The sequence below is a fragment of the Amblyraja radiata genome, chromosome 8 (assembly GCF_010909765.2).
Source record: "Amblyraja radiata isolate CabotCenter1 chromosome 8, sAmbRad1.1.pri, whole genome shotgun sequence".
Taxonomy (NCBI): Eukaryota; Metazoa; Chordata; class Chondrichthyes; order Rajiformes; family Rajidae; genus Amblyraja; species Amblyraja radiata.
This window is the reverse complement of record NC_045963.1, coordinates 18778934-18793182: the sequence shown is the minus strand read 5'-3', so window position 1 is coordinate 18793182 and position 14249 is coordinate 18778934. Positions and strand designations below refer to the sequence as shown.

At 40.6% G+C, this 14249-nt stretch overlaps 1 protein-coding gene across 2 annotated transcripts in view; it reads right to left on the bottom strand.

The window, feature by feature from the left end:
• The window catches only part of ppp2r5a (protein phosphatase 2 regulatory subunit B'alpha), a 106658-nt gene that overhangs the window by 71764 nt on the left and 20645 nt on the right, over positions 1-14249 (bottom strand). Inside the window, exon 2 of one of the 2 annotated variants that reach the window (XM_033025306.1) lies at positions 3062-3258. The exons of the other annotated variant lie outside the window; for it this stretch is intronic. Within the exon in view, the coding sequence (XP_032881197.1) occupies positions 3062-3258 (197 nt within the window). The remainder of the gene's footprint in view (positions 1-3061; positions 3259-14249) is intronic. 2 annotated transcript variants of the gene reach the window in all.

The following is a 14249-nucleotide window of genomic DNA, read 5'->3' as shown; positions in this document are numbered from 1 at the left end:
ACAGATCTTTGGGAGACGCAAAGTGAAGAGCAAATCAAAATGAAACTGAACATAACTTTACAGTTGTATTTTCAGTTTAATTTAGTTAATTATTAGCAACCAGATTATCATTTTATGAATTTATAAAGATTACCAATTTTCAAATCGCATTCTAAAATGACACAAAAAAACCCAAAAGCAAGTGATGTATTGCAATGAAAAAAACTACAGACAAAACCATTGTTCATTTCCTGACCCACTACTGACATAAAAATAAGCATTAACTTTGGAAATGGAAACTAATCCCAAATAGTAAACAGCAAGCACGATGGACATGTGACACATCTGCAATAGAGAAATCTCTACATTGCAAGAACTTAAGTACTGAAAGAAGGGTCTCGACCCGAAACGTCACCCATTCCTTCTCTCCAGAGATGCCGCTGTCCCGCTGAGTTACTCCAGCATCTTTTGTCTATCTTAACTAAACACTAATGCAACAGAAAACATGGATAGGAACCATCATATTATACCTAACAGAATTGTTTAGAGCATGATGCTCAAGAATATTAGCTAAAGCATTCCTCAACTTTATTCCCACTCCAGTGAGTGTTGTAAGATGTGCAGTAATAATGTGTTTTACAGTGGGTCAGAAGGATGTTTAAAAAAATGATTATTAGTAAGCCCCTCAAGCCTTCTCTGCCATTTAATAAGATCATGACTGATCTAATTTTCCTCATCCACTTTTGTTCCTTACATACCTAACTTTTGCACTACTTATTGATTGAAAACAGTTTTCAGCTTTGAATACATTCCAATTATTCAGTCTCCACAGCTTTCTGGGACAAGGAATTCGAAAGACTTGAAAACCCTGAGGGAAGAAATTCTTCCTTGTCTTAATCTTAATGAGCGCCTGACGGAGCCCGCGGCAGGGGCTCGGGTCGGCACCATGGAGGCGTGAAGTGGGGCGTTGGCAGTGGTGAAGCCTCGTGGCTGCAGCGATGCCTCGCAGGTCGACCCGTGGTCGATGGGAGCGTGGAGGATCGCCGTGAGGGGGGGGGGAGGGAGGGGAAGAACAATGGAGGACCCAGTGTGGGGGAACTGCCATGAGGGAGGTGGGGGGGAGAACAATGGACAACTGGGATGGGGGGGGAGAACAAAGAACAAAAGAGGAGCCGACGTGCTTTGTAACTTTGTCAGTGCCGTAATTGGCTGCTATTTGTATACATTGGGTATGCAAGCAAATAATTTTACTGTGCCTAGTCACATGTGACAATAAAGTATTCCATTCCTTCTTAAACAGACACCCTCTTATCCTGAGATTATGCCCTCCAGATTCTTCCATGAGGGGAAACATTCTCTAGGCATTTATGCTGTCCAGCCCCAAGGCACTTTACATGTTTCAATAAGATTGTCTTTCATTCTTCTCAACTGCAATGAACCGCGTTCAATTATATCTTTCTTTAATCAAGAGGACTAAACCAGTTCACAATATCCATATATTCTCTCATGCCTTGTAGAGTTCCTCAAACTAAAAGGCCAACATTTTATTATCCTTTCCCATTTCTTGCTGCACCTCTTTGCCCTTCATGCAAGCCCAAATCTCTCTGTATTACTGTTAATGCAGTCTTTCTCCATTTAAACATTAATAATCCTCTATAATTTTTCTTCTAAAGAGAGCATGAATTCTGGGCGTAAATTGATACGCGAGACTGGAATGTTGTAGCCATTACGTAAATATGGCTTAGAAAGGAACAGTACTGGCAGTTTAAGGTTCCAGGGTACAGGAGGGATAGAGGTGAGGGTAAAAGGAGTTGATATTTTGATTGAGAATGTCACAGCAGTAGTCCAAGATGACATTACCAATCTCCCCTTCTCTGAAGGGATCTACTGGAAATGCTGCCTCAAAAAGGCAGCTGACCCACACCATCCTGGCCATGCTCACATCTCAGTGCTACCATTGGAAAGGTTTTATTCAAAATTATTTTGTATGCATGGTCAGAATCTGATCTCGTGGTTCGCTAGCCACCTAGCTGCAAATAAGAGTTTTCTGTTGCAGCCTAATTTTGAATTCTCCAACTTTGGGTAATAATTAATTTTTCTGACTGTATCAGAACATGCCATTTCTGCCTGTTGTCAATTTGAGTCGGCTTTTATTATTTTTCTACTTGCTAAGTCTGGCCATCTGGACATGTCTCTTAGTCTTGCTATTAACAACATTACACAGACAAAGCCACATAATGTGTATCTTACTGTTACTCCAACCACTACATTAACTCATCCTGTACCACTTACGACATTCACCTATTTCTCTATATTCTTTGCTACTAAAAATCAAATTGTTATATTTTTTTCTAGTTCTAATGAAATGTCTTGGATCTGAAATGTTAACTATTTTTCATCCTGCAAATGCTGCGTGACTGGAGCATTTCCAGCATTATCTATTTGTTTTTCAGATTTCAAGAATCAACAGATTTTTGATATTAATTTATCCTGGAGGTGATGACGTTGGGCAATGGAGTTTGCAACAGACAATGAACATAATGTCATCTAGATTCTAATTTTATTAATTTGCTGTTCACGGAGAATTAACACAATGGGTTGATCTTTGCCATATTTACCCAGCGGGAAGTTTCTAGAACTGTATACCAGTAAGAAGATAATTTATTTCAGGCAATTCTTGGGTTACAATGAGATGGAATAAAGGAAAGGAACCAAGAATGGTGCTGGAGGAGATTGGTGTGGTCAACTTTGTAAGATACTTGCAAATGTGGATTATATCAGTGGTTGAGGAAGACAAGGAGGCATGGTTTACCTTTGTTAATCAAATAGGTTATAATTTCCCGGATTCAAATCTGGAAACATGGAATCCCAAAAAGACACAACTACTGATATCATAACTTGAGTTTTAAAATGATGCACTGTAGAGTTGCATCCGGTGGATTTCAAGATATCTTTCATGTTCTTATTGATTTGTGCTATATTAATTCTCTTTCCGAGAAAGATCTATTTATAGTAGTTCTTTTTCAGTGAAAGATAACCGTACACACAAAAAAATGCTTAATAATGGGCACTTGTCACATACCATTTTCACTATTTCAGGATAGACTGGTTCAAGAAGCACACCTCTACTGGATGTGAGAAAATCCACCAATTCATTCAGTGTTGCTCTTTTGACCTCTTTGCACTTTAGGTCTGAAACTGAGTCCATAAAATCAAAAATAACACAGCATTGCTGTAATTTCTGACCGAAGAGATCATGCTGATCAGCATTTGGAGCATCTGTGAAAAGAGAGAAAGATGACATACATTTACATTTCATCCCTTAACATCAACACTACACTTGTACAATTTTCATGGCTTTGCAAACTACATATTTCTGCTACTTTTATAAACATTTTCTTGATAATCAGCACCTCTACCCAGTAGTCAATAGTAATGATAGGCTTTGCAAACATCTTCCATATTAAAGAGGGTAGGGAAAAAAAATCCATTATACATTTTGAGAGTGTTGGAATGGAGACAGCTATTCAACCCCTCAATACTTTGGCCTATATCCATCGGTACTCATATATTCTTATATTACTAAAAGTCTAATCTTGACCACTTCTGTTGTTCTGTATATTGATTTTAGAAAAAACGCTGCCACTTACGGCTGTGATTTTTGGCCATCTTACTCAGAGTCCCCCTCCGCTGCGCAGGACAAGAGGATTTTTCCCATCGATGAAAAATAAAATAGTTATTAGTGTTTAAAAAATGTTGAGATTCTCTCTCCTGTCAATCACGCCATGAAGGCCACTCCCCTTCTGGCGGGAGGGACTATAAAACCCAGAAGTGTGGCTCTCTGCAAGATGGAGGAGGGAGAGGTCACAACTCACTGTCTTTGGTGGCCTTGCATCCTGCTTGAAATGGTATGAAACTGCACTTGAATTTGGTGGCCTTGCACCCTGCTTGAAATAGAATTTCAAGGAATAGCCGTGTCAACTGCCAGTCCATCAGCCGTGAGTGAGTGAGCTGCCAGCACAACAGGCTTGAGTGACTGAGCCGCCACAGCCCAAAAATCCATTCGGTCCACAATGTCCATACTAGCCCTCTGGAAACCAGTCCCTTCAGCCCACAACACCCATACTAGCACTCCAGAAAGCCCCCCCCCCCCCCCCCCCGATATTGGAATTGGGGGAGAGGTGGAATATTGCGTTGGGGGACCAGCCCTCCCGTGTGATGCTGGGACCCAACGGATCCCACTTAGTCTAGTATTACTTTAAAAATTATATTACCTCCAAAGAAAAAAGGTAGATAAAAAATGTTTATCGAGATAAATTTAGTATCTTTCTCCCATAACTCCATTTATTCTTTTACCTTCCTAAATGGCAAGCGATTACAGAAAAAAACCTTACTGTGCAGAACGTTTGGCCAGGTAGAATGTCTGATCCTGGAAGTTATTTAAATGGCAAGAATTTCCAGTTAGGTTGATTTTGTATCTCAACTCTTACGCTATATCCCATGACACTTGGGGAAATACTATGTATAAAGCCTCTCATAAACTGCACAGTCGAGTAATGAAACACAAATTTTGGGAGGACTATTAAACAAACATGCATTTTGCACGCCCTTGAAGCTGCTTAATGAAGATACAGTTCAGTACATCCAAGGGACAACCTTTCCAGAACCTTATTATTCAATAAGATTGTGATTTTGCTCATCTCACCTCCTAAAATCTAAATGCAGTCTCTAAATAGTATAGTAATAACTACACAATTTTCATATCTATGATTCCTTGGAAATACATATTTGGACACCTAATTTTAATTTCATAAAGGCTACCGAAAGATTGCAAAGCTATATTTGTAGAATACACTTTATATAGAAAAAAAAATACAAATTGAAAAAAACAAAAATCTGTTATCACAAACCACTTAGTTTCTGTGGATGACAGCAACTAAGCTCCAATTATGACTTTCTTCAAAAAAAATGGTATTTGATAGATCAGTGTAAAGATATTCAATAATCTACACACAAAAGATTAATCATACAACACAGAAAGAGGGAGGTCTTTGGCCGCAAATGTCTACTTTTCTGACCAGTGCACGTGTCGATACTAGTCCCACTTACTCGCATTTGGTCGATAGTCTTCATCATCGTGGCAAAATTCAAATGCTTATCTAGATGCTTCTTAAATGTTATAATATTACCTTGCCCCTACCACTCCATCAAGCAGCACATTCCAGATTCCACCACTCTGCTCCATTCCCCTTCAGATCCCTTGAAACCTCCTACCTCTCACCATATGCAATACACTGTAATGAAATGCCTCATGTTTAAGAAAGAACTGCAGACGCTGGAAAATCGAAGGTAGACAAAAATGCTGGAGAAACTCAGTGGGTGAGGCAGCATCTATGGAACAAAGGAATAGGTATGTTTTGGGTCGAGACCCTTCTTCACACCCTTGTCTGAAGAAGGGTCTCTACCGGAAATGTCACCTATTCCTTCGTTCCATAGATGCTGCCTCACCCGCTGAGTTTCTCCAGCAGTTTTGTCTACCAATGAAATGCCGAGAGATTGGGCATGGTGCAAATCAACTCCTGACACAGAAAAGTTCTGCTTTAATTTGCCTATCATCACAACTGGTCAACAACAGATGATATCTCTCTGGCTCTCTACATTGTAGTGGACCATGTGGACAACAGGAACACATACGTCAGGCTGCTTGCTGTTCATTGACTACAATTCGGCATTCAACAGTATAATTCCCTCCTAACCAGCTGCAAGCCCTGTATCTCTGTACCTGCCTTTGCAACTAGATTGTCACCTTCCTCATCAGCAAAGGTCAATCAGCGTGATCAGTAAGAATATGTCCTCCTCACTGACAATTAACATGTGTACCTCAAGACTACATGCTTAGCCCCCGGCTCTACTTTGTTTATCGCCACAATTGTGCGGCTAAGCACAGCTCCAAAGCCACCTATAAGTTCACCGACAACTGATGGTGTGGTTAGCTGAATCACAGGTGATAATGAGTCAATGTACAGGAGAGAGATATAGAACCCCATTGAGTGGTGTCGCAACAACAGCCTCTTGTTCAACGTCACCAAGACCAAGGAACTAATCGTTGACTCAGGAGGAAGTTGGGAGATCATGAGCCAGTTTTCATTGTTGGGTCAGCGGTGGAGAAAGTCAGCAACTTCAAAATGTCAGTGTGTTAACCAGTCTTAGGCCCAGTACATAGATACAATCACGAAGAAGGAGAGCCATAGCTTCTACGGGCTTAAAGAAATTTGGCATGTCACCAAATATTCCAATACACTTTGTAACAACACATCCCCTTTAAAGTCCACTCCGATCCTGCCCTCGGCAAACAAACCATAGCTGGATCCAATTAATGGTTATTGGACCAATTAGTCTGATCCTTGTCCTTCAGAACTCAGGAGTCTAGTCAGAGGAGGGGAGAGAGTAAGCTGCTGGGACGATTCTAGATGCTCATGTTTGTGTTGGAAATAAAGCTCATTGGGTGAGTTCACTATGTGTGCCAACGTGTTCATTGCTGATCCGGCATCATGACCAACGCCACAACTTCTACAGATGTATTGTAGAAAGCATCCTGAATGATTGGATCATGGCCTGGTATTGCAATTCCCACACACAGGAATGCAAAGGTCTGCGAGCCCTCCCCACCTTCTAAAGTATCTACATGAGGAGCTGTCTCAAGGCAGCAACATCTATCATCTAAGAATTACCCCCACTTGGGCCTTGTCCTCTTCTTGCTGCTACCATCACGCAGAATGTACCATCAAGCCTGACGTTGCACAGCATTAGGTTCAGGAACAGTTACATTTGGAAACAATGTTTAAGAAAGAACTGCAGATGCTGGAAAATCGAAGGTAGACAAAAGTGCTGGAGAAACTCAGCGGGTGCGGCAGCATCTATGGAGCGATGGAAATAGGCAACATTTCGGGCCAAAACCCTCATCTTCATTTGGAAACAACCTATCTTGACAATCAGAACACTACAGACCACCTCTTGCACAACCATGGACTTATGGTTACATCGTTTATTTCTTTCTATTTCCTCTGCTCTATCAGAAAAAAACAAACCAATCTATCCATTCTCTCTTTATAACTGAAGGGGTCCAATGCAGGTAACATTCTGGTAAATCTCGAGCCAAAGCCTCAACACTTGCCCTTAAAACACATCACTTGCACCTCAGAACACAGCCACTCCACTCTACCGTTACTTCTTATTGGCTGCTGTCCCCCTCTTGGCTGGCAACATACTAGTTCAGCTGTGTCCACTGCCCTTTTAAATCTTCCTGCTGCTGGTGAAACTAGTACCACGACTAGGATCGGAGAGGGACGGTGAGAGAGGAGATGCAAGGGTTACTTGAAGTTAGGGAAATCAATATTCATACTGAAGAAGTGTTTCGGCCCGAAACGTCGCCTATTTCCTTCGCTCCATAGATGCTGCTGCACCCGCTGAGTTTCTCCAGCATTTTTGTGTACCTTCAATATTCATACCGCTGGGTTGTAAGCTGCCCAAGTGAAATATGAGATGCTGTTCCTCCAATTTGTATATTGTCTCACTCTGACAATGGAGGAGGCCCTGGATAGAAAGGTCAGTATGTGATTGGGAAGGGGAGTTAAAGTACTTGGCAACTGGTAAGCCCAGGCGGACTGAGCAAAGGTGTTCAGCGAAACGATCGCCCAGACCACTCTTGGTCTTGCCGATACATAAGAGTTCACATCTGGAACAATGGGTAAAATAGATGAGGTGCAAGTGAACCTCTACATAAGCTGAAAGGACTGCCGGAGTCCCTAGACAGTCGAGGGAGGAGGTAAAGGGACAGGTGTTGCATCACCTGCGGTTGCTGAGGAAGGTACCTGGGGAGGGGGTGGTTTGTTTGGGAAGGGACGAGTTAACCAGGGAATTGCGGAGGGAACAGTCTCTGCAGAAAGTGTAAAGGGGTGGAGATGGGAAGATATGACTAGTGGTGGGATCCTGTTGGTGGTGATAATGTCAGAGGATTGTGTGTTGGCTGATGGGGTGAAAGGTGAGGACTAGGGGGACTCTGCACCTGTTGTGAATAGGGGGAGGGGGTGCAAGAGCAGAGCTGCGGGGTACAGAGACACATGTGAGGGCCTCATCTATAATAAAGAGGGGAACCACTGTTCCCTAAAAAATGAAGACATCTCAGACATTGCGACATTGCTGAAAACTGTATTCAGCACACTATTTTTCTCTTTGTTCTACCTGTTGTACTTGTGTATGGCTTGATTGTATTCATGTATACTAATTAACTAATTTATTTGGATAGCATGCAAACAAAAGCTTTTCACTGTATCTCAGTATACATGACAATAAGAAACCAAACCTTATTGCACCATTTACTTGCCATTTCAGGATGTGAAGAAAAACAGAGTTGGGGTTTCAGGAAAATTTCCAAATCGTACCCATGCAATACTCATTACAAACAATCAATTTTTTGAAGAAACCTTCAAGGGAAATTTGAACTTGCATGACAAAAGGAATAATTTTTCAAATTTACAGAAAATGCATTAAGAATTGAATTTCAAAGGTCTGCTGATGACAATATCAAAAGGCATTTTTTCTTCTCCTAATTTGTCTATTTGAAATTCTATTCCAAATTGGATAGACTTGCAGCATTAATCACAATTTCTAATATTTCCTTTGAACTATTTCTGCAATGCATACGATATTTTCCAAGTTTCAAATGAAAGGTGTTTATTTTGGCACTAAAATATCGTTAAATGTGTCTTTCAACCAAATGACTGGAATAGGTTTTTTGATGTTAAGAATGGATATGTTCAGTATCATTCATATTGGGGGGAAAAAAATCAGAAATAATATCAATTGGGAAGGGTGAATATTGTCTTTTGTGGTCATCTCAATGTAATCTCTCTAATTTGTAGGCAAAAATAAATACAAGTAACCATTTAATTCCATTAAAGGGTTACACAAAATAATTTGTGGGGTTGAAGGTATTACATTGGCATGTATTGGCAATACCTTTGATATGGTGCCGCTGGTGAGGCTACTAAAAAAGATGAGAGCCCATAGTATCAGCATGAATAGCAGTTTGACTGAATGGTAGAAAGCAAAATATGGCAATAAAGAATGCTTTTTCTGGTTGGCTGGCAGTGACTAGTGGTGTTCCTCAGGGGTCGGTGCTGGGATCGCTACGCTTCACGATGTCTATCAATGATTTGGATGAGGGAATTGAAGGCTTAGTGACCAGGTTTGCAGATTAGTAAGGGGGTCAGGGGTTATGGGGGAGAAGGCAGGAGAATGGGGCTGAGAGGGAAAGATAGATCAGCTATGATTGAATGACGGAGTAGACGATGGGCTGAATGGCCTAATTCTGCTCCTAGAACTTATGATAGGGGGCATGGATAACAAACAGAAAACAAAATTGGGATAAATGGGTAATTTTGGATTGGCAATCAGTAAGTGGATGGCTTAAACAGGTTTCAGTGCTTGGACTTCAACTACTTAAAATGACTTGGATGAAGGAACCAAATATTGTAGCCAAAAAGCCAATCACACAATAAAGTAGGTTATCACGCAAATGGATGTAAAGAGATTAAGAGAGTTGGAAAGAGGTAGACTGATGGGATGCATGCAAGTTATCCACTTTGGAAAGAATAATTAAAAATATATATATTTAGACGGTTTGAGGTCAAAACAATGCAAAACAAAAGGAACATTGAAGTACATGAAACATAGATTTGCTTTAGCATGCAAGTTAAAAATTAGGGTGGCTGATGGAACATGGCCTTCGCTACAAGTGACAACTTTACAAGGCAGAAGTTAGTGTACTTGGAGTATTTATACTCTTGCAACACATGGAGTGTGGTTTTCATCTCCACACTTATAGAAGGATGTGCCTACATTGGAAATAGTCCAGATAAGTTCATGATGCCAATTTCTGGAATGTAAAGATTCACTATAAAGGAAGGTCGAGTCCATATTCATTGGAATATAGAATTTAAAAAAGGGTACCCTACTTCATGTACAGTATCTTAAAGGGCATTGGCAGCATGGATGCTGAAAGGATGGTTCTCCTCGTGGGACTATCTAACATAGGGTGCATAGCTTCAGAATAAGGGTCAAATATTTCAGATAGAGGTGTGGATGAATTTATTCTCCCACAGGATCATGAAACTTTTAAACACAACTCACTTTTACCCAACTTGAGGCAACACCCTAGTGAATCACTTTTGCACTCTTTCCAGCACAACCACATAATTCCTGTACTGTGACAACCAAAACTGTAAACAATACTCCACGTGCAGAGTAACCAGCCTTTTATGGTTGTAACATAACATTGAGAAAGAAATATGACACACCATTATTCAAAAGCACAAGGGGAAAATCCAGCATCCATACACGTGACAAGGGCAGTCAGCATGTTATCTTGTATCCTCCTTATGAAGCAGATCACATAACAGTACAAACATAGAAAATAGGTGCAGGAGTAGGCCATTCGGCCCTTCAAGCCTGCACCGCCATTCAATATGATCATGGCTGATCATCCAACTCAGTATCCTGTACCTGCCTTCTCTCCATACCCCCTGATCCCTTTAGCCACAAGGGCCACATCTAACTCCCTCTTAAATATAGCCAATGAACTGGCCTCAACTACCTTCCGTGGCAGAAAATTCCAGAGATTCACCACTCTGTGTGAAAAATGTTTTTCTCAACTCGGTCCTAAAAGATTTCCCCCTTATCCTTAAACTGTGACCCCTTGTTCTGGACTTCCCCAACATCGGGAACAATCTTCCTGCATCTAGCCTGTCCAACCCCTTAAGAATTTTGTAAGTTTCTATAAGATCCCCCCCTCAATCTTCTAAATTCTAGCGAGTACAAGCCGAGTCTGTCCAGTCTTTCTTCATTTTAAAGTCCTGACATCCCAGGAATCAGTCTGGTACAAAGACAGAGTCCAGTTTACTATGCAATAAGTGCAACAAATTAACCAAACAACAGGAAAAATGTGACAACACCAACGGGGTTTGGGGGATAGGTATGAGATATGGCTAGAGATATTGTGAATATTTAAATGGGATTTACAGAATAGTGAGAATGGCAGACGGGATGGATAGAAGGAAACCGTATCCCCAAAACAAATATACAATTAGTATTAATTAAAAATAGCAGTATGTTTAAAATGAACAGGGTTGATAAAACAATAAATCCCTAGAACCTGATGACATACAATCTAAGAGTTTGAAGGATGCAGCTATGGAGAGAAAATATGCATTGGTTACCATCATTCAAAAAGTCCAGATTCTGAATAGCTTCCAAGCACAGAAAAGGTTAAAAAAAATTATGAAATTCAAGAAATTTAAGAAAGTTGGGAGAGACAAACCAAGGATCCAGATAGCTGGTATCAGCAGTGGGGAAAATTATGGATCTATTATTAAAGCGGTACCAAGGCATTTAGAAATAATAATTTGTAGAAATAATAACTGATGGGCAGAATAAAATTTAATTTATGAAAGTTAAATCATCACAAACTGTTACAGCTTTACAAGGTTTTAGGTAGCAGAATAGTTAACAGTAAAGCTATTGATGTGATGTAATGATGTTTTGATCTACAATTTTTTCTCTCTGTAACATTGTCGCTAAGAGAATAAGGAACACCAAACTTCTTGCATAGCATCTGTTGGGCACAAGTCATTGAACCCGGTTCACTGATGATAGCAAGTTACAATATGACTCATTGGTATCTATTTCTAGGTTGACAACTTGCAGGAATTCACAAGATGATTAAGAAGCCAAAAGTCCAGCTTTTGACGTAACAGTCAATAGCAGAGGTTTCCAAACTGAACTTATTGTATGACTCCAACTATATCCACCAGCTGTCCCAAATACTCAACAGAATGTTTGTTTAATATTTTGACCCATTCATGTCCAAGAACATACAACATTTTCAAATTATAATCTCCTTAGTTCCACTCATTTTGTGGTTCTCGTGGTTAATGAGGCCAAGCTGGGAATCAGATTGTAGAAACAAGGAATGGCAGATGCTAGTTTACCAAGGAAGCACATAAAATGCTGGAGTAACTCAGCGGGTCAGGCAGCATCCCTGGAGAACATGGACCTCTAAAAAGGGTCCCGTCCTGAAACATCACCTATCTATGCTCTCCAGGGATGCTGCCTGACCCACTGAGTTACTCCAGCATTTTGTCTTTATGTGGGAATCAGACTCTTCTACACAAGAGGCCAAGAGTCTTTTATTGTCATATTCTTGAAAAGGAACAATGCAATTCTTATGCAGCAGCACAACTGTCCTATATGTAAACATAGGACTCGGAAAACACCATAAAAAAATAATAAAAACAAACATAACAAACAAACACGAATAGTGCAAAGGTAAAACAATGCCCCAAGTTACAGTAGGTCCGAGTTTATTTGGAGGTTGTAGTGTTTAATAGCCTGAGGGTAGGTAATGGCTGACTGGGTGGAGCATACGTAGTTTGAGAGGTACAGCATTCCTTCAGCCGCTTATTGCAAGGCTTGTGTTCACTCCCGTTGCATGGACTCAAGGTTCTCAATCACATCCCTCCTTCATCCTTGAGCAGTCATGGGCCAAAGATTCATAGGAGTCATTGTGAGTTTTTTTACAGAGTAGATCGTTTACACTATTCTTCTGTCTCTCTGCTAAGCCACCCCCCTGGCAGAGGACAGAATAAGGAAGTATAGCGGGGGGCAATGATCACTGCTACCCAATAGGTTGTGACAACACCAGGTCTGAAGCAATGATCTTCAAATACCCGTTTTTGCAATTATCTAAATTGGTGCTTTAAAGTCAGACACCACTTAAAAAAAACCCAATTCTAATGCAGAGATGTATCTATTACAGGTAGAATGTTAAGAACAGGTGTAAGAAAGAACTGCAGATGCTAGTTTAAATCGAAGGTAGACACAAAATGCGGGACAGGCAGCATCTCCGGAGAAAAAGATTGGGTGACGTTTCGGGTCGAGACCCTTCTTCAGACTGTAAGAACAGGAGTCACTTAAAGAGTATCTCATGTTTATTCACTCATTGCTGCCACAGACCCAGTTTGGCATCAACTAGCTTGGTCAGTGGTGGTCGTATCCAGTTGCTTGTGCTGACACACACTGACGTTCCCCACCTAAAATATATTTTGTGCTCTTGCTACTCAATTGCGCTTCTTCCTTTTGTTGTCCAACATGGAGAGCACTTATGCATTTATTCGAGGAAAAACAGTAGCTGATATCAGGGGGAGCTTTCCTAATTGCCAGTACTGACAATGCCACGAGACTTCATAGGGTCTGGAGTTAATGTTGAGGATGACAAGAGATTTTCTCATCCAACATTACACTGTGCTCTCCATAATGTTTGGGACAAAGACCCACCATTTATCTATTTGCCTCTGTACTCCACAATTTGAGATAGAAAATAGATTTGTAATAGAAAGAAATCTGTAATTTCTACATGGTGAAACCAAAATGTATACAAATACCCTTTAATAAAATCTGACATTGTGCACTTTAACCACATGTGATTTTTTCTATTACAAATCTCAAATTATGGAGTACAGAGACAAATAGATAAATGGTGGGTCTTTGTCCCAAACATTATGGAGGGCACTGTAGCTCTGTGCCACCACCAGGACGTACTCGTGATGGATGAATCTGGCACGTTGGCTGCCGTCTGTAAGCATGACTATGTCCTGTTGACAATATATACATGAGTCACCTAATGCTTGTGCGTATTGACTTCGCAAGGCTTAGTATGCTCAGAGGAACTTTGTCATTTCCAAATTTGGATGAGCTGGAAAGGTAATCCTCAAGTCTTGTTTGTGTAAACATGTTTTTCTTCTGGACCCTTACTGTGTGACAATCCCACCCAAGGTACAAGTCACTGTATCGACAACTATAATACACCAGTGCATCTTGCATCAGAGTTTTTTCCTCAATAGGCATTTCCATATGTCAATGTAGGGAGGGAAACTGAAATTTGAGACTGCTGATAAATCCAAACCTTTCTCCATCAAAGCATCATTGCTGTGTTAATGGACATCAAATATTCCTGTATCTGTCAGAGAAATGGACATGATACAAGGGAAAGGAAAGCTTGAGTCAATCAATTGTCACAGGTCCCCTAATATAGTTCGTAGTCCAGACACCTCGGCTTCTACACATGCTTGATTTACGCGTTTTTTATAATATCGCGCTTGTCTAATTGCTGCTGCAGTTTAATTTACGCACTCCTATTTTTGGAAATAACACGC